At 42.5% G+C, this 20,293-nt stretch overlaps 1 protein-coding gene across 1 annotated transcript; it reads right to left on the bottom strand.

Annotated features, from left to right (window-relative positions):
- Positions 1 to 6,247: 6,247 nt before the first annotated feature.
- Positions 6,248 to 19,522, bottom strand: LOC112069327 (ethanolamine kinase 1). Its single transcript, XM_024136633.2, has 8 exons — positions 19,262 to 19,522; positions 14,164 to 14,423; positions 13,233 to 13,373; positions 12,137 to 12,279; positions 8,723 to 8,806; positions 8,247 to 8,407; positions 6,887 to 6,960; positions 6,248 to 6,420 (listed from the first exon to the last, which is right to left on the bottom strand). The coding sequence occupies exons 1-8, from the start codon at positions 19,406 to 19,408 to the stop codon at positions 6,348 to 6,350; spliced, it is 1,083 nt and encodes a 360-aa protein (XP_023992401.1). The 5' UTR covers positions 19,409 to 19,522; the 3' UTR covers positions 6,248 to 6,347.
- Positions 19,523 to 20,293: the final 771 nt, after the last annotated feature.

Below are 20,293 nucleotides of genomic sequence, written 5' to 3'. Positions count from 1 at the left end.
CAGTTCTTCTATGCTGCTCTTATTGTCTATTTAGATAGTACAGCTCAAATAATGTCTTACGGGTACTGTAGAAAACGCTAACATCCCCCCTTCCCTGGAGGGGAGCCCGCCCCTTATTGGCCGCCACACACCTTCATCAAACATAATCAAAAACCCAATAACGACCACCTGGAAAGAGGCGGGACATTCCCAGTAAAGGGTGCTCACCTGCATTCATTAGGCCTCTTTCCACCTACCAAACCAGTTCAACAGAGTCCTACAAATGCTTGTATAGAAAGTAAGTAATGTATGACTGTGTTCTGGCCAATGTCAAGTATATCCCTATTGTAAATGTAGCCCAACTGTATATATTGTTTGTAACTCAGTGTGCTAATTGGAGGCCGTATTAAAGCATGCATTATTGCTACAGCCTGAGTGATTTAATACTGATTAGCAACAATCCGTATTAAATCAATCAGGCTGTAGCAATAGTACATGTCATTCATCCTCAGACAAACCATGTTTTTCTGGTCATAAAACTATTTGAATAATGATGTATTGCTTGAAATGCAGTTTTTTTTAAAGTACAGTCTCTAACTGTTACAGTTAATAATAATATGTCATATGTTAAGGGATGTTTTTTTAATTTGTCATGCTTCACCAGCCTTATTTAGGTTGTTGACCCACTCTTTCATACTGCGCCTCCCCAGATGTTCCTGGAACTCTAAAATCAAGTGCCTAGGCAGCTTTTTGAGTTGGGTTTTTATTTACATTTTTGGGAAAACCCCTCAACTGGGAAACAAAATTAACTGGACCCACAAGGTAGATTACGTGACTGATACGTATAGGTTGTCTACTTCACCACTACAACTACTATGAATTTGATTATATTACTGCACTACTGGTGACCACAGTCTAATACCAACCCCACCCTTGGCTTTCCAGAGACGGTTATACTAGTTTCCTGGGACCACGGTTGGGGAACAAAACATTTTTCAATATGAAGGAGACATGTAAATTAACCTTATCAGTCCCAAGCCAATATCTGCTTTTTTCACTCATTTCATTTATCTGCTTGTACAGCCTCACATTGAGGTGTTTTRCCATATTCTTTTCAGGATGGTCTCATGGATGTTCCCCGGGACCACGATGTGACTTGAGGGCTGCCATAAAGAGAAAATGTTTTTTGTTTTGTTATTTTGGAACAACTTTACTTGTGCTAAATAAATGTAAGTTGTTTATAGTACTATTTAATCAACGAATTGTACTTCTATGTGCTAAAATGACCCCACTTAAAGTATACTATGTGTAGTTGTAAGACATTATTTGAGATGTCTTCTATACACTTACAATGTAGCGACATGGAGAGCTACTCGCAAATAGTATGAAGTACAGCAGAAGTGTCACTAGAATATCCCACGTGCACTTCAGCTTTGGTGTACTCTTTCAGTACTTCAATACAGACTTTCATCAAACTGGTCTCTTTTATATCAGTGCATTTATATGGTATTGCAGTACATTACATTGTAGTGTTATTATACTAAATCACCTTTGTGTGTGTTTATATATATATATATATAACATGTTTGACATATTTACACACTTGTACTGTAGGCCTGAGTGTTTGTCTGTTTAATTGCACTGGGATGGCTTCTGGCATTGCACACTCTCCAAGATTGTTCCAGTTGGAAGTGGTTATTGTACGTTGACCTTTTGTGTGAAATGAAAACAAGTTGACTAGCAGATATTGAATCCACAATGAACGTGTAAATTAGACAGAGCTGGAGCAATGCTGTCGTTATTTCATTCTGAAACTGCTGCTCACATTAAGACGAGCTGAAGCCATGATCTGCCTTGCTGCTCTCAAAATGATTGTTCGAAAATATTGTGTGCATTTCCATAATGCTGTGTTGTATATCTTCCCACTCAGTCATTCTGTAGGGGTCTATAGCCCTGGAATAGGATGCATATTTCCAAACTGCTTTTGCGTCAAGGACCGAGGGACCATGTACACAAACTCACATGATGGATTGTTCATTCAAAAGAGCACCATCCACTTGTACAGAGCAACTAAATACAGGCAACTGCCAAAAGAAAAGAAACAATAGGGCGTCGGGCCACCACGAGTTGCCAGAACAGCGTCAACGCTCCTTGGCAGAGATTCTACAAAAAGATTCTACGAAAAATTCAATTTGGTGTTTTGTTGATGGTGGAAAATGTCCCAGGCGCCGCTCCAGAATTGCTCATAAGTGTTAAATTGGGCTGAGATCTGGTGACACACAACCCCCTATGCTCTTTTGAGACCCCTCTTTTAAAGTCAATGAGATCTCTTCTTCAAGCCATGGTAGCCAAAATAACTGGGCATTCTTCAGCATGGGATGTTGATTGCTCATTTTCCTCAGGAACCACACCGGTTTGTTATTTTAACATTGTCATTTAGCAGACAGTAGTGAGTGCATCCATTTTTCATACTAGTCCCCCGTGGGAATATAATGTTCTTCCAACTGAGCCACACTTTATAGCCGTCATTTACTCAAGTGTGTTTATTTTGGCAGTTACCTGTACAACGCAACAACGCTTGGCCTTTCATTTCATCATGTTTGGCGCCATCTCCTGGTAACCTTGTGGTAGATCTGTGGTTAACAGGCAAATACTTCCAGCTGGGAGTAATCAGACTAAATATTACAAGAGGTGCATATAAAAAAAAATATATATATAAAAAAGAAACAGGACAGGGTAATAGACTTTAATCTCCTTTCACAGCACTTGTGTACAGTATTCAAAAGTTTGATTATTTCACAGTTAAAACAAAAGACTAATTGATGTTAGAGCAATGTTTAGAAAAAAAATAACTATGTACAGTCATTCACATTTGACAGTCCAAGCAAAGATATTACATTTGATTTTGAAATGTACATATACACATATGCTACAAATGCCAGAGAAGAAATAAGAATAGAGCATTTATACAAGTTTTAAAGAAGCAGACCAGTATTGAGTAAGCTGAAAGTATTATGTTGCTTTTTTACAAACGTTTAAAAACAAAMAAAAAAAATTAACAGTGGTCTTGTTCATTTCAAAATGAAACTCAACAGGGAAACAGACTTGCGTTACGAAGTGTTTTTATGATTCCTTTTTAACATTATAGCGCACGTGTGTAGGCTACAGCTGTACAATTTGACAGTATATTTCAGCACTATTTGTGCACCCTGTGTGATTAAAAACATGGCACGGTCTGCAAACAAGGACAACACACAAACGCAACCCTAACTTGAGTCAAGTGTAAATTAAACCTGGTCAGAAATCCATGCTCAGATGTCAGTAGAGAACTTTCACAAAAGTTGAGCAACTTAACGCGCAACATCTCTCAAGTTAGGATCTGATCGGCAACCACCCATTTATGACCCGTCCTCCCATTTCCCAGTGAAGGAACATAGACCGAACATCTCAGACACTGCAGTCACAGACCCAGAAAACAGACATGTTGATTATCATTAAAACAAAGCCACATCAAAATAAAAGGCAGGCTCAAATCAAAAGCGAACACAAAGTTAAGACAGGCATATACTGTAATGCCTGGCTGACTTCCCAGTTGGTTTCGTCGCTATAGTAGACGGGGTTCACTTAACATGTAGAGGGCTGCACAGGTCAGGAGCGTAGGGTATAGGGAGCGGCATCGGTCTGGAGACTCGCAGCCACTTCCTGAAAGGTGCCTTGAAATGCGGTTCTCACAGGTGCTAGCACCCCATAGGACCACGGCTGCAAGTCTGCAGACTGATACCGTTGGCATGGAAGTGTTGAGTATGAATGAAAAATACAGTCTGTCTTCATCCGAAATAGCCCCCTATTCCCTATACACTGCACCCCTGGTGACCAGCGCCCCATGTCAAAAGTAGTGCACTATGTAGGGTATAGGGTGCTATTTCAGCAGCCTATCAAGAGGTCTCTTCATCCAGGCATCTATGCAGTAACAACATAGACCTGCCCTGACTAACATTGAATCTGTTTTAACACACTCCAAGACCTCCCAGTCAGAAAACAGATGCTCACTTAAATAGGTATAAAACTGCACTTTAAAAAGTAAATATTGTACATTATCAATATTATTATTTCTAAATGGAAAAATACAATGTGCAATTATGTACAAGCAAAAAAGATCAGCACTTTGGTGTAGGTTGGTTTTGACCTAGTAGATGAACTTTTTGTCGTAAAGAACTTCTAGAACCAAGCAGCGCATACATTATAAACAGATGAAGACATGAAGTACTATACCGTTAGAGAATCTTTCAGTCAAAGATACATATTTCAAAGACACTCCCTACCAAAGCCATTGGTCCTCCAATCATAGGTCTTACCTCAGTTGTCTCACAGATAATTGCACTAAACCTTGTCAGACAACTCACCCTGAATTGAATTTCGCTGCTCTATCGATCCCTACATACATTGTCTGAAACTGCCATCCTAGAAGTTGTCTGTGTGACTTCAAAATGAGGGGCATTGTACAAAACAAATTCAACAGCGATTGGATGGTCTAACAAAATCTAACCAGAGTATCAAAGTTGATAACGTCATCCATGAAGGCCCGGATCTGGCCCAACCCATCAGTTTCTGGGACCAATCAGAACGGTCAGAATGTGTCCACATTCTAGAAATCATCAGGGAGGGAGGCAAATCCAGACTCATCATGGAGAAGAAACTTCAGTTGGCCGGAGTGATGTGGATGGGTAGCCAGGCAACAATATACCAGCTTAAGCCTATACTCCTTGACTAAAAATCACTTCCAATGGTGACGCCATTGAACATCAACTCTCCATTGAAAGTGCCTTTCAGTCCAGGATTAGGCTGAGTCGAGTCAAATGCAACTGCCCCATGAGGTTACATGATAAAACAAAAAGTGAATCTAAACGACTTAATACAGTGAACATAACAGTCATGACTAGGGCTTGGAGGGTTTCCAGACCAGAAGGCCCAGAGTTTCTCCTGGTCAGAGTTTCCCCAGGAAATGGTCGGGAAATACTCCTGGCCGTCATCATGACGACACATTTCCCATGAATCAAACTACAGCCTAGTTACGGTAGGGAAGTGGACGTCGTTTCAGTCAGGGGAACAGAATGTAAACAAGATGGATGCCCTCCTGTTTGTTACCTAGGAGACAGTACGTAAGTGAATCTAACCATTTAACCAACAAATATATATTGGTGACTATACCAAGTGCACCAACACATATTGGTAACTTACTATATAGCCTACCATTAAACCAACAGATATACTGGTGACTAAATAATCAGTGGACCAGTTAGCCCAGACAAGAGATGTATATATCCAATAGGAATGGCTCGGAGTGAGCCCACGCACACTAATATTCCCAGTCAGTCAGCAGCACAACACAGGAGACAAGTTACARAGTTGGTCCAGGTCTCCCCTGTTGTGAGTTACCCCTGTGGGCGGGCACAGACTGGGGTGAGAGATGCTACTGGAATGTCACACTGAATTAGCCATATTTTACGTGACAGTTTTCATTTGGCTGTTCTTAACAAAACAAAAAAAMCATGATAGTGCTCTTTTTCCCCTTGCATATTTAGACATTTTGGAGGACTGGGTCTTAATTAAAGACTTTAGTCTTTATGAAGAAGTGTATGGTTCTAGGCTTCTATAGCGAGCTAGGTAGGGATCTGTCTGTAGCAGTGATGCTATGGAATTGGCCCTGTGGAGTGTCAATGGATGCTGAGTCATGGTTTCTAACAGCTATGAGTTCTCAAAGGGTTCTATGAGTTCTCATATAGTTCTATAAGTTCCCATAGGGTTCTATAAGTTCTCACAGGGTTCTATGAGTTCTATAAGCTCCCATAGGGTTCTGTGAGTTTCCATAGGGTTCTATGAGATCTCATATAGTTCTATAAGTTCCCATGGGGTTCTAGGAGTTCTAATATAGTTCTACAAGTTCCCATAGGGTTCTAAAAGTTCCCATAGGGTTCTAAAAGTTCCCATCGGGTTCTAAAAGTTCCCATCGGGTTCTAAAAGTTCCCGTCGGGTTCTAAAAGTTCCCGTCGGGTTCTAAAAGTTCCCGTCGGGTTCTAAAAGTTCCCGTCGGGTTCTAAAAGTTTTCCCGTCGGGTTCTAAAAGTTCCCGTCGGGTTCTAAAAGTTCCCTGTCGGGTTCTAAAAGTTCCCGTCGGGTTCTAAAAGTTCCCGTCGGGTTCTAAAAGTTCCCGTCGGGTTCTAAAAGTTCCCGTCGGGTTCTATGAGTCTCTAGTGAGTGCCGAATGAAATCCACAGGAAGTGTGGACTAGGCTCTCTCCGGGTCTTCTTTCCGACACCCCCTAGAGGGCACTCTACGGTGGACATGAGGACCAGATAGGGAGAAGGACTTTTATTCTGGAAAGTTCAGCGCTGCAACTTCTGGCTTCATCTTGAAATACTGGCTGAAGCGAAGGACTGCGTATCTGAAACGAGCGAGCCAATGTACGTCAACGTTAGTAACACAATATCAAGGCAATGACCATATATCATAAGAAAACAAGATACTGCGTAATGGCATAACATCAGAAGGTCATTCAGAGTGAAACACAATACTCAAAACATTATTACAGAAACTATAAATATGCTATATCTGCTAGGGCTGTAATGTCATGTCTTTGAGAGCTTGGGACTAACGTTCTATCTGCATTTCGGACAAAAGAAAATTACTGACAAAGCCTTGTTCTGGTCAATGTTCTCTACCTATATAGTACTCTAAAATACCCCAACGCAAGTTGAATACAACAGAAGAATTGCTGACACCATTCAAACCAATGAGGGTTCGGAACTATACAGCCAATTATCTCAGAAGAATATTTTTGCAGACAGAACTTTAGTGCCAAGCTCTCGACTTGTCTCTGGATCAAAACCTACATTTGTGAAGCCACTTACCCCAGGAAGTCAAAGTCAATGGTGGAGAACTCTGCCTGAATCAGAGCCCATAGGCCCCAGAAGAAATGAGATGCCTGGAGAGAGCGGGAAAGAATGGGGGAATAGTCATGTTATTAAATGTGGGTCCGTGTTCATAGTCCTGACTGGAAACCTTTAACACCATTGTCACACCAAACATGACAAAACCCATAGTAACAACCAACAAAGGTGTTGTCTACCGCGGAAACCACTTCTATCTACAGTAAACACACGTGTAGTTACCAAAGGAGGAGGTAGGGCCTCAGTCTCAGGTGGAGTTGGGATAGTCACCCAGGAGGGTGCTACTGTTGACTGTGCAAAATCAGAATTCTAGATCGTCCTGGAAATCTCAGAGGAGCATGCTATTGAGTCTCCCTACTTCAAAACCGGCACAGCAAGCTTCTTTTGCTGTTTGTTTAGCCTATAGATTTGCGGTCCTACCCCCATGGATAGCTAATGTATGGATAAAACCCCCAGGAGCGCTATTGTCCACAACAAGGCTTAACGCTTCTCATTAGTTTTCAAAACATTTGCAAGGTCACTTCTCTCTATGTGACATTGTATACATAAGTCGATCTAGTATGGTCCCTCCTTTGATCGTTGAAAGCAGTGTTACGCTTCTATTGCTATTCAAGCGCTTTGGACATTTATTCAGCTAAGCTGTAGTGTAAAGTACTCTGGGAAATTGACAGTACTGCACTTCCGTTGCACAGCAAACAGTCAGACGGTCAATTAGAAATATTTTACAAAGCCATTGACCCTGCTTCGTTTGTCTCTCATTTGCAGGTCTACTATGTGTTTCTTTCAAAGTTCTCCTCTGCCTTTCAATTCCCGGGGGACATACCTTCTAGATGTGTCTATGTGTTCAGGGAAACAATCTCTGCTAGGTACCAGAGACAGTTCAACACAATAGACTACACTGCCCTAACCATTGATTAAAGGCCCAACCAATTAACCTTGATCGATTGGCCCGAACACACACATCCTTGTGCAATTGATTTGTGTTGGGTACATTGTGTCGTTTCTCTGAAAGAAGTGAGCGGAGGAGATGAAGAAAGAGGGAAGTTGAAGGGCAGAGCAGTGAACTGAGAACTTCAAACAGACGGAGATGACTGGCATTGAAGATCTCCTTGTTGAAAAGCTTCAAAAGAGCCTTTCAACTTTACCTAGGAAYGCTACTGGCTGATTTCCCTGTGTCAAAGTCTCACTAAACATCGGTCTAATACTTCATCTTGTAAACAAAACTCAAATAAAAATGGGACAAAATGTACGAAGGTTCGCCAGCTTAGTCTTGGGCGGAAGCCACAAATTAACTACACAAAAAAAGGAGAAGTGAACTCACCAGGGAGAAGCGGTTGACCTGTACGTAGAGCACCTCCACCTCTGTCTCAGTGACCTCTGACCCTTGACCTTTGTGTTCCTTATAGGCCTCCAAGTAGGAGCGCAGCCACTGCAGCTGCAAACTCCGCTCTGGGTAGTGGCTGTAGTCCACCTCATTCAGACCTACACAGGACACACACACACACGCTAAGTAAAAGGTCAAACACACAAATGCTTAATACAATGACCAAACAAGCTTAACACACGGACCATAATATAATAATAGTAATTTAGCAGATGGTTTTATCCAAAGCAGTCATGAGTGCACATTTTACGAGTGGCCCTGGGAATTGAACCCACTATCCTAGCGTTGCAAGCGCCTCTAGCAACTGAGCTACAGAGGACCACAACAGATACTGTACACGCAGCAGTTAGGAAAATGACCAATGAGCATTCGCACTTGGCAACGTGACCCAAAACACACACACACTCTCTTACCTGCAAACTCATTGAAGTGGTTCCCAATGTCATAGGCTTGGTAATTGTACCCAGCGTATTCGTAGTCAATGAACTTGACATTTTCTGAAAGGAGCAGAGAGGAACGTTTGTTTAGTACAGGACAGAGACCAGTCACATTAGAAATGATAAAGCTGTGCATTATTAACCCATTATCATCCCTCTCTATAGTCTAAGTGGTTCTGATGCATCACTGACAGCCTACTGTAAATACCGTAGGCCTCTGGGGTTGAGGAGTAAGAGTTTGCATTTTGAAGGGAAGTGAGAATGTGTAGAGATAACGAAGAGAAGGAAGTTGATAAAAATGCAGACACATAGAAAGTGGGMAGACAGACATATAGGCCTAATTGATGCAGACATGCAGTTCGCCTGGTCCAAAACAGGTAAATGTGCGTTTAGCCGATTCCTCTGACTAGCGTGGTCATGACAGTGGTTGTCATGTTATATAACAGTCAGAGGAGTTAGCTAAAAATACAACATTCAGATGTAGGACCAGCTTCCACCCAGTTTGAATTTCAAAGTGCTCTGGAAAAAGTTGAGAAGTGATTTTTGAAAATAGAGTTCAAAAAGAGATTTTATGTTCTCCTTCTCGGTTTCACTTCCATTTTTTCTGTCATTATATAAGAGTGGGGGTGATCCCAATTCCAACGTAGGCTACAGGAACCAGTCATGTGATCGAAAAAGGGATTGGATTATCCAATTCAGAAGACAAATAATAGTCCGTTATCAACTTTTCCCAGGAAATTTCCTGATTTGTTTGCGAAGCCAATTAGCTCACACAGATGCTATTATACACAGAGGAATAATGTATCATTTTTACTTTTTGCTGTTGTTTGGTTAGTGAGATATGTTAGAAATAAATACACAGAAATACACAGAGGAATATGAAAGGAGTCGAAATGCGTCATTTAAAAAAAAGTAAGAAATCTATATTACTTTCCACGGCAAGTTTATATTGGCTTGGTTTGGCTCATACGCCGTTGTGGAACTTGCAGTGGAATTGGTTTGGTAAAAGGTCATGCGTTGAGGAAGTGATTGTGGTGGAAAGATGGAAAAAGAAGCACCATGCAGAAGGAATGTGGTGTTGGGAGGTAAAGAGACGCAACACTGCCCTCTAGCGAAGAAACAGTGTACAGCATGAGGGGATGTCAACATACAAAGCCTTACCCCCAAAATCTAACTAGAAAGAGCTGTTTTAACTCTCCCTGACAACAAAAATACCCATTCAAATGCTTTTGGGTCTTTATCGTTTTAGCATTTGATTTACTATGCAGGTCATATTCAAGAGTGCTTGTTGAAGCACCCTAAATTACAAATGTGTTTGTCACAGTACAGTTTCACATACAGTGTGTGTATGAGTGTTTTGGTGTGTGTTTTTGAGGTTGACTTAGTAAAGACACGTGAGATGGTTACCGGACGCCGGGCGGTCCTAGCAGGACACAACAGAACACCTCCAGTCAGTGGCTAGTAGCCCTGTACAGCAGACGAAAAGGTTTGGGCAAACTCACATCCATCACACACACACACACACACACACACAGACACAGACACACTCTCTCGCATTCACACACACAACCACGGTCACACAAACTGCAGAAACTGCCAACTCTGGTCTCTCACACTTCCCCCTTTTCGGAACAGGCCCCTTTCAAAGCTACACTCTGATTGGTCCACGTGGGACCTAATGGCACGACACCTCCCTGCTCCTATGTAAATGAGATAATTGAGTGGCTTCCTGTTGTAAACTAAGCAACACAGGTTTGAGTCTCAGGGACTTGGGGCAGAATTTGACTACTTCTCTCCCTTCATCACCTGACTTGACTGAGAGCAGAAGGATAAACAGAGTGATGAGGCCTTGGGGGGAAAAAAAAGGGAGGACACTGTTTTTCAGATGAACGAGACAAACAACCCTGCTCTCTTATTGGGTGAACTGAAATGACTCTTGTAAACATCTGAAATCAGTTTAAAGTTTCCCTAATCTTTCAATTGAGTCAGTTTCAGAGGGTAAATTGCTTTGTTATTGTTGGAAGGAAGAATCTTCCCTCTGCTCTCACAGAGAGACCGTACTAAAACTGTCGCTGAGAGACTGTGGTTGAAAGAGCTGTGTGTGCTCTGCCTACACTTTAACTGTAGTTAGTCATGTTATCAGTGATTATTTTTTGTTATTGCCGAAGCTTGAGGTTTCCCTCTCATAAAACAGAACAGAGCTACACTGTCACCAAGTAAGCCAGGTGTGGTCTAGCACTGGGTTGGATAACAGTATGGTAAAGAGCTAGCACTGCAAGGGCCGTCAGTCACGGAGTGAAAGTAATAAGAGCAAATGGTGCACTGAGCTAGCTAACACAGAGCGGTCGGTCACTGTCTGAGTGAAATTAGTGAGATAGGCCCTACTGCTGCTCTGAGCTGAGGCGTAGAACAGTGGTTCTGAACTGGGTCTTTCAACCCTCCCTCTGGCTGGCCAGCCTCTCCCGTCTGTCACTCTTAGGAGAGAAAAGCTGGACACGAGCTGTGAGATCACCCCGCCCCTCGCCGAACAGATCAGCGAAGGGTTAGACAGCGCTCTCCCTCATTCCCATGTTTTCTCAGGTAAAAATCAGCTCAATCCCTCTCCCCCACCTTAGCCTCAGGTAAGAATGCTCTCCTCCACCACCCTCCGGTAAAAGCACCCGCCACTCCCTCTGCAACCATTGGCCACCTGGCGGGTCTAGTCTGGTCTGAGACCATTTCTACTTGCATCCTCTTTGTACACGGGCGGCCGTTAGTACCAAAGGCATTCACAACACAAACAAAACAGCATTCCCAAAGAACCACAAATAAAAACATGTATTTTTAAATTTTTTAAATGGGCTACGGAGCTCCCTCCCTTCCCACCCTTAGCTAGCATGACCATGATGGGCAAAGCCTGTTGGCTCTGTGRTGGTAGTTGGCTACACAAGATGCACTAAAGTCACGGCCCTGTTTAGTTGAGCAAAACAGGAGAAAACACTTTGAAACAAAACAAAATAAGCTAATTTAACAAGTTTGGGTACTTCATACCTCCTCTGTTTCAGAATGCTGTCTCAAAATGTTTACCTACTGAACACTTTGGTCAGTCTTTCCTGTGGTTTGTGGCTTGTGACTGGGTGAATGCCGTGCAGAGCAGTAGTGCAGTGCCTCAAATCTATTTTAACTCCAGAACTAAACTAAAATGCAATTTCTCCTCATTTGTCTTCAAAGTGGAAAATCAGAATTGGAATTTCAGTCGACTTCCTGAATCAACTGAATTTAAAAATGGAATTGACCCCAAACTCTGGTGCAGTATATGAAATCAGGCCTACCTGTGACTGGGTAGTGGTGGACAGTACAATAGTGGCTAGGTGCAGTGCAGTATGTTTGGGCATGCAGGGTGAAACTCACCTCCTTGCTGATTATAGATTATGTTCTTACACAGCAGGTCGTTGTGGCAGAGGACTACAGGAGAGCCCAGCACAGACAGACTCTGCTGCGTCCACACCATCTCTTCCCTCAGTCGCCTTCGACTAGGCACCTCACTGTTTAACCTGGGGATGGAGGGAGAGGGTGGAGGCAGAAAGGAAAGAGAGCAAAAGAGGCAGAGAGATAGAGAGAATTGGAGAGAGAGAGACAGGGGGGGAGAGAGAGAGAGATTACAAAAGTACACGGGGAAAGAAGTAGAGGTGTTGCGCAATCTCAAAGGTACAGTATTATTGTTCCATATCGGACCAATAAAAGAAGTGGGTTGGAATCTACTAGAAAACTGACATCAGTCAAGAGTCAACTCATCAATACGTAATCTCAGATCAATAAACTACGACTGCATAGAGGAGTCTTGTAAAGGCTTGAAACTCCAAGAATAGTGCATCATCTCCAATCCACACGACTTTATTAAAACGGTCAACGTCCCGAACTAAAACTGTACAGTATTTTTTATTTAACCTTTATTTAAGTAGGCAACAGTACATATCGTTCATGAATAGTGGGTGTGGTTTGAGTGACAGGGGGCTCGTCCTCTTCAGGTAAACACACCTGGTGAAGCAATGTGAGGAATGGCAGACACTCACTGTGCAATCGCTCAGGCATGCCAGAGGTCACAGGTCAAGCATCTCTCGTATAACTCTAGTGTTCCATTCAAGAGCTTCCTGGCGGAAAGTTCCAGACTAGAGCCCCGGGGAGTTTCCTCATCACTATGTAAACAGACCTTACCTAGAAAAACTCCTGGCCACATTGAGTCCTAAAGTAGGAAATAGGTGGAGGCAAAATATTCATGCATCAATAATAACAGTTTTATAACCTTAAAAGGAAACCTCCAGATTTCATGTGTCCCTACAAAGATAACGCAGTCCTCCTATCTAGACCTCAACTATGTCCCAATAGCTCAACTAGCATACTATTCAGTGTGCATGGCATGAAATACACCAACACAGGCCTTCATACCCCCGTACCATGCAGGTCTGGATATTGGGACCCAGTTCATTTCTTTATCTACACCACTCACCTTATGTTCATCTCTGGGTCTTGGAAGAACTTGGGCACCAGGGCGAAGTACTTGCCCATTGTCAGCCACAGGTCTGACTGGGGCACCCATCCGTTGTGAGCATGGATGGCATGGTACTTAGCCAGCTGCCTCGCGATGAGCCTGTAGGGTGGTGGAAGCGATGTGAGTTGGCGATAGGGGGTTTTGAGAAGAGGGACCAAATTCTTGAGGCCAAGACCGTAAAACTCTTACTTCAGTACTGGCTTATACACTAGAGGCCATATTTGTAAAGAATCCCAGAATKTAATGAAAGTCAGGTCATAGGAGAAACCCAAGACTGTCAACTCACTAAGCTTAAGGTGAGTTTACACCTACGGGTGAAGCTATATTTGTCTATGTACATCGGTGTACCCGATATTGGACACATGTGAACTGAATGCATAGCCCTGGAGCGGTTGGGCTTTAGCTAAAGAATGGTTCTGTAACCATAGAGCCAGGATGAGCTTTCAATCACACTCCTGACCTGTAGCGGTCTATCTATGTCCCATGTTTCCACTGTTCGTAAYGCTCCTCAAGGGAACAAGTCACATTACCTTCCCATACGGACTCACCCATATATTAGGTTCACAGAAGCACCACACCTTACATGACAATGCCGAAGATTATGGAATGTGTAAAGAGCTGGTGTACTGTGGTTTCACCTGAACATGAAATCAAAAGGTGTGGTGTAATGTAGARCACTGCCTTTTTTTATGTGGGAGTAGTTCTTCTAAGATTAGGGCCTGGTAGGATAGCTCAGAGTTTCTACTCTTTTCTATCCAAACCTAAGGGGGGAGGAGAGACAGGGTAGGTAATGGGGGAGGGTGTGGTTATCTCAAAGATTTAGGATAGACTAAGAGTGCTCTTGGTTCAACAAGTTGTACTCAACGCGGTGGGCTATCTGTCGCTGTACCTGGACGTGGGCAGGCTCCGGATGTGTTCTGGTTCCAGTGCCTGGCCCTGTAGGAACTCATAGCAGAGGCCGTTGTTGAAGGTACAGTAGAGACGCGGGGCGCAGCGGTGTGCGTGGAGCGTCCGGAAACTCTTCACCTCGTTCTCCCGGTCCACAAACAGCTCTGTCTTGTTGCCATAGATACGCACCAGGACCACGTCCTGCATGACCCCGCCCACGTAGCAGCCCAGCAACTTATTGGTGATTCCATCTGTGAAGAACTGAGAGAAAAAGATGATTGGTAGACAAATTATTGCAATCGGGCATCATCGCATCCAATGATTCAGTATAAAATAAATRTATATATTTAGGAAAATTCACTCAGTTATTCATAGGCTTATGTCAAGTCATGCAGGATTTCATAACAGGGATGGCTATAGGCCCTATATAGCTGATTTACTATAGGTATCCTATACTACAGGTACAGTAGACGTCCTGTCAGGTAGGCTACAGCTTTATCATATTWCTATTAATACTACGGACGAGGACATTTCTAAATACGAATATGTCTACAAGCGTGGTCCTCTGGACCTCTACCACCCACACACAGTATCCTGCCGCCTACTGTAGTATAATTTTCATCCTGGGACTGAACTCTATGGTTCCTTTTATAGGTTGTCAATTGATTTCAGATCTGATGGAAAAACAAAAGGACCCCAGAATGCATTGATGGAAAAGAGGAATTGTCTGGGTGGGTTTAAACCCAATGGTTGTTTTCATCCCCAATGAAAAACTGGAACATTTCTGGGGGGGGGGGGGGGGGGGCAGGCATTCCACCCCTGATCGTGTGACCATGAGCGTAGAGGCATGTCCGGAATTTTATTTTGCAGGAGCAAGCAATGGCTGGCATGTGCTGAGTCCTTGCTTTGTGAATGAAAATAGGCAGGGTGGTTGTGTGTGTGTCTACCCTGCCTACAACACCCCCCTAGAGCTGTGTTTACAAAGAGAAACCACACCCCCAGTTATGTTTTTATTTAGGAGGTGGAAACTGAAATTGCCCCAATTGTGACGCTCTTGTATGGTCACTAAGTCTTACGATACCGCCCGTTTAATGATCAGCATGCATGACAAGACTTGTTCTACTTGTTTACATAAGCTAGGTGGTGTAAACCTGTGTGGTGGGTTATTAAAAGTTTGCCATGAACAAACCACATGACTAGTGGGTCATAAGACCAGTTAATGGAACTAGGCTGTTTCCTTTCTCAAAAGTGTGTTCACCATTTATACTAGTCCAACTTTAAAATCACACAGAGCCCAGGAGAAACTCAGATTGGATTAAGTAGTTTTTTTYCCCTCATCAATCTCCACACAATACCCCATAATAACAAAGCAAAAACATGTTTAMWTTTTTTTGCAAATGTATTATTAATAAATGTCACATTTACATAAGTATTCAGACCCTTTACTCAGTACTTTGTTGAAGCACCTTTGGCAATGATTATATCCTCAAGTCTTCTTGGGTATGACGCTACAAGCTTGACACACCTGTATTTGGGGAGTTTCTCCCATTCTTCTCTGCAGATCCTCTCAAGCTTTGTCAGGTTGGATGGGGAGTGTTGCTTCAGTTATTTTCAGGTCTCTCCAGAGATGTTCGATCTGGTTCAAGTCCGGGCTCTGGCTGGGCCACTTAATTATGGACATTGAGACTTGTCCCAAAGCCACTCCTGCGTTGTCTTGGCTAGGTGCTTAGGGTCGTTGTCCTGTTAGAAGGTGAACCTTCTCCCCAAACTGAGGTCCTGAACGCCCTGGAACAGGTTTTCATCAAGGATCTCTCTGTACTTTGCTCCGTTCATCTTTCCCTCGATTCTGACTAGTCTCCCATTCCCTGCTGCTGAAAAACATCCCCACAGCATGATGCTGCCACCACCATATTTCACTGTAGGGATGCTGCCAGGTTTCTTCCAGACCTGACGCTTGGCATTCAGGCCAAAGAGTTCAATCTTGGTTTCATCAGACCAGATAATCTTGTTTCTCATGGTCTGAGAGTCCTTCAGCGGGCTGTAATATGCCTTTTACTGAGGAGTGGCTTCCGTCTGGCCACTACAATAAAGGCCTGATTGGTGAAGTGCTGCAGAGATGGTTGTCCGGTCCMAGAAGGACAACAGGTGGACCCCAATCAAGTTGGAGAAACATCTCAAGAAGGATCAATGGAAACAGGATGTACCTGAGCTCAATTTTGAGTCTCATAGCAAAGGGTTGAATACTTACGTAAATARGKTTTTTATTTATTTATTTTTATAAATTTGCACAAATTTCTAAAAACCTGTTTTTGCTTTGTCATTATGGGTTCAYGTGTGTAAAAAATATTGTATACATTTTGGAATAAGGCTGTAACGTAACATAATGTGGAATAGGGTCTGAATACACTATGTGAAGTGTGCATTTCTACATTTTGTAGTAAAAAAAATATAGGAAGATGTTTCCAATGACGTCAACCAATTAGTAGACAATGCCTACTCATAATTGGTTRAAATAATATTTTCACATATGTTGATGGGGTGGTGTTGGAGATGATGAATATGAAGTGGRAAAATTGACATTTTCCTTTAAATCGCTCCACCCTTTCCTGGTTGCTAAAAATCAAATAATTCACTTAATGTGACAAAACAAGCAAGTATAGTGTAGAGTCATTGTACCATCTAAACCGCTGTGAAATATATTTTCCACTACCAAAATKTATTTGGTATTTTTAGCTGTTTGAAGCTGTAGTACAAAACTGAAAGTAAAATAATCAAAAACAAAACTTACGAATAGGAAGCATATGTAACCGATGTGAAATGGCTAGCTAGTTAGCAGTGGTGCGCGCTAATAGCCTTTCAAACGGTGACGTCACTCGCWTTGAGACCTTGWAGTAGTGGTTCCCCTTGCTCTGCAAGGGCCGTGGCTTTTGTGGAGCGAYGGGTAACGATGCTTCGTGGGTGATTGTTGTTGATGTGTGCAGAGGGTCCCTGGTTCGCGCCCGGGTCGGGGCGAGGGAACGGACTAAAGTTAAACTGTTACATTGATGCTGTTGACCCGGATCACTGGTTGCTGCGGAAAAGGAGGAGGTCGAAAGGGGGRTGAATGTAACCGATGTGAAATGGCTAGCTAGTTAGCGGTGGTGCGCGCTAATAGCCTTTCAAACGGTGAYGTCACTCGCTTTGAGACCTTGAAGTAGTGGTTCCCCTTGCTCTGCAAGGGCCGTGGCTTTTGTGGAGCAATGGGTAATGATGCTTCATGGGTGACTGTTGTTGATGTGTGCAGAGGGTCCCTGGTTCGAGCCCGGGTATGGACGAGGGGACGGACGTAAAGTTACTGTTACACGTAGAAAAAGTGCACTTTCAATGAGAATAACAGATCCAAAGAACTCACATGTCTATGTGAATTTAGTCAGGTTGCCCAAAAAGTGACATATTGCAGCTTTAAGAGGGTGATTTTAGGTTGTCATTGCGTTATTGGTTTAAGTCAGTACACTATTGATAAAAACATTATTTGCCCACTTTATAATGTAATAACCAATGCATAATGAGCCAAAATTATTACTTTGTGTTAAGCATATTTATTAAATGATCAGCAYTTATTACATTATAAATGCAAAAGTTATACAATTATTAGGAGCCCATTACTTTATTGGCAGTTATTACATTATCAGTTGCTACAGGGTTTAAGAATTTACATTTTTTAACTTCAATGCATCAAAGTATCAAAAGAGTCRGAGGTTAATAAAAAATAAATTGTGCTTAACTCATTCATAGATAGGTGAAGTTTTGCTGCAATATGCAACTTTTTGGGCGACTTACACAGAATGTGCGTTATAGATCTGTCAGTCTTATTGAAAGCATGTCTAAGAAGCAGTAGATCTGTTCTGTGCGCGCTATTTCTATGCTTCCGTTTTTTTTCCTTTTGTACACCAATATATTTCACAGCGGTTTAGATGGTTCAAGGACTACGTGCTTGTTTTGTCAACAACCAGGAAATGGCAGAACGATTTCTGCATCGTGCATCTTCAAGAGCCCCAACTCTTACTCTAAACAATAACACGCATAGTTACTGCGGTACTGTTTTGGAAAGATAAGGAACGTATCTTTCATATCAGCGAGTACTGAATATAGATAAATTACGACACAACTTTATAGGGTTAGTGTACCCACACGGCCATATCTCCGTGTTACAGCGCTTGTTTACGGAAGAAGGACGGAAGACGTCGCCACCTGGGCTAATCAGCCATCTAGCGTGCAACGAACACCAGTTTGTAAACTAACAGGAGAAGAAGTGTAGTTCGTCAACTGGAGGCAAGCGTTGAATAGATTTGTGCAAAACTGCTACAGCAAGTAGCAATCGTTTTTATTTTAACGTTTATTTCTCGCGGACATAAAAACAAGAGGTATATCACAATGTTTCGAAAACCGTTTCGAAAACGATGATTGACGTTTTTAAACGTTAAAACACMGCGTCGGAATTGTAGTTTACACGGGCGCCAAATGTGGGCGAATGTAATGTGGCTGAAGGGTTTTCGAGATCTAGTCTGCGCTCAGCTCCTTGTTGGAGTTGAGTTAACGTTACTTGGCAACCAGTCCCACTACTCATCATAGATTCCTGGAAGTTGTCTTGAAATCCTAGAATGGCACTTAATATTACAAAGACATAAGAAAATTGGCACCAGATCAAATGCATAGCTAGCTATTTGTCAACTACTAAACCTGGCCAATTGTGTTTTGTGCCTGATGACGCCTATAATAGCCTTGAATTTGATAGATGCTTTGTTGCAATCTCTTGATGTGATACATAACGCACAGTGAGTTACTTACTTATCTTACTAGATCATGCAAACTACGTCAAGCAAGAGGCCTATGAATTCCACTGCCTCTATTCATCCGTCAATCGGCTGGCTTGAATGCTACACTGTTGCTAGCTAGCAAGTTGACGCAGCTTCTATTTAAAAAGGCGCAACACTCCAGTTTCAGAATTATGTAATAGCTGCCTGGTAAGCAGTATGCGACAGATGGCGACTGACTAGTCTCTTACAGTCATCGTAGAAAGATATTAGAAATTAATACGTCGAATGTGACAAATGTAATACCTTCATTTTGACCTCGGATGGTTTCCAGAACGGTCTCAGTTCCTTGATCAGTCTCAACGCACCAGATCTGTAATCGTTCTCGTCTAATGTGACATCTATTTTGGGTACAGCGGGCGCCTCTTCGGGTACATGAATGTAGTTGGCCATAATGAAAGGTTCAGGCTAAATTGAGAAGAAGTTCACTGTAGACGGCTGCAAATGCGTTTGTATGAACTATTGCTTGGCTGCGGAGGTTAAAAGTCTACTCGCTTCTAATGCGGCAACGCCTCTCAGAAAATCCCACCCATAAAAAGAACTGATTTGCAGTGCATGCTGGGAAATTCGTGACTCACCAATCGCCATCAACCTTCTTATGATGGTCTAAAAGCTCAGCCATTTTGGTAAGGGAGTTAGTCAACCATAGTTCGCCAGTGGTGTGATAATATTTTTATTTTACCTTTATTTTATTGTGTAAAACAATGAATTTGAACCTTATCTGCACTGTATGTTTGTTAGAGGAATGCCAGAAAGTTTTAGAGGCATGATTCCATATTTATTTTAATTTTATTTTTTCACGTTAGTTTAACCAGGTAGGCCAGTTGAGAACAAATTCTCATTTACAACTGCGACCTGGCCAAGATAAAGCAAAGCAGTGCGACAAAAACAAACAACACAGAGTTACACATAATCAAACGTACAGTCAATAACACAATATAAAAAAATCTATGTACAGTGTGTGCATATGTAGAAGAGTAGGGAGGTAGGCAATAAATTGGCCATAGAGGCGAAATAATTACAATTTAGCATTAACACTGGAGTGATGGATGTGCAGATGATGATGTGCAAGTAGAGATACTCGGGTGCAAAAGGGTGGGGCATGCTATGGGTGGGCGTTGCTATGGTGACCAGTGAGCTGAGATAAGGCGGGGCATTACCTAGCATAGACTTATAGATGACCTGGAGCCAGTGGGTTTGGCGACGAATATGTAGTGATGGCCAGCCAACGAGAGCATACAGGTCGCAGTGGTGGGTAGTATATGAGGCTTTAGTGAC

The sequence above is a fragment of the Salvelinus sp. IW2-2015 genome, unplaced genomic scaffold (genome assembly GCF_002910315.2).
Source record: "Salvelinus sp. IW2-2015 unplaced genomic scaffold, ASM291031v2 Un_scaffold987, whole genome shotgun sequence".
Lineage (NCBI taxonomy): Eukaryota > Metazoa > Chordata > Actinopteri > Salmoniformes > Salmonidae > Salvelinus > Salvelinus sp. IW2-2015.
Note: the sequence above shows the minus strand (reverse complement) of the source record. Positions and strands in the feature narration are given on the sequence as shown.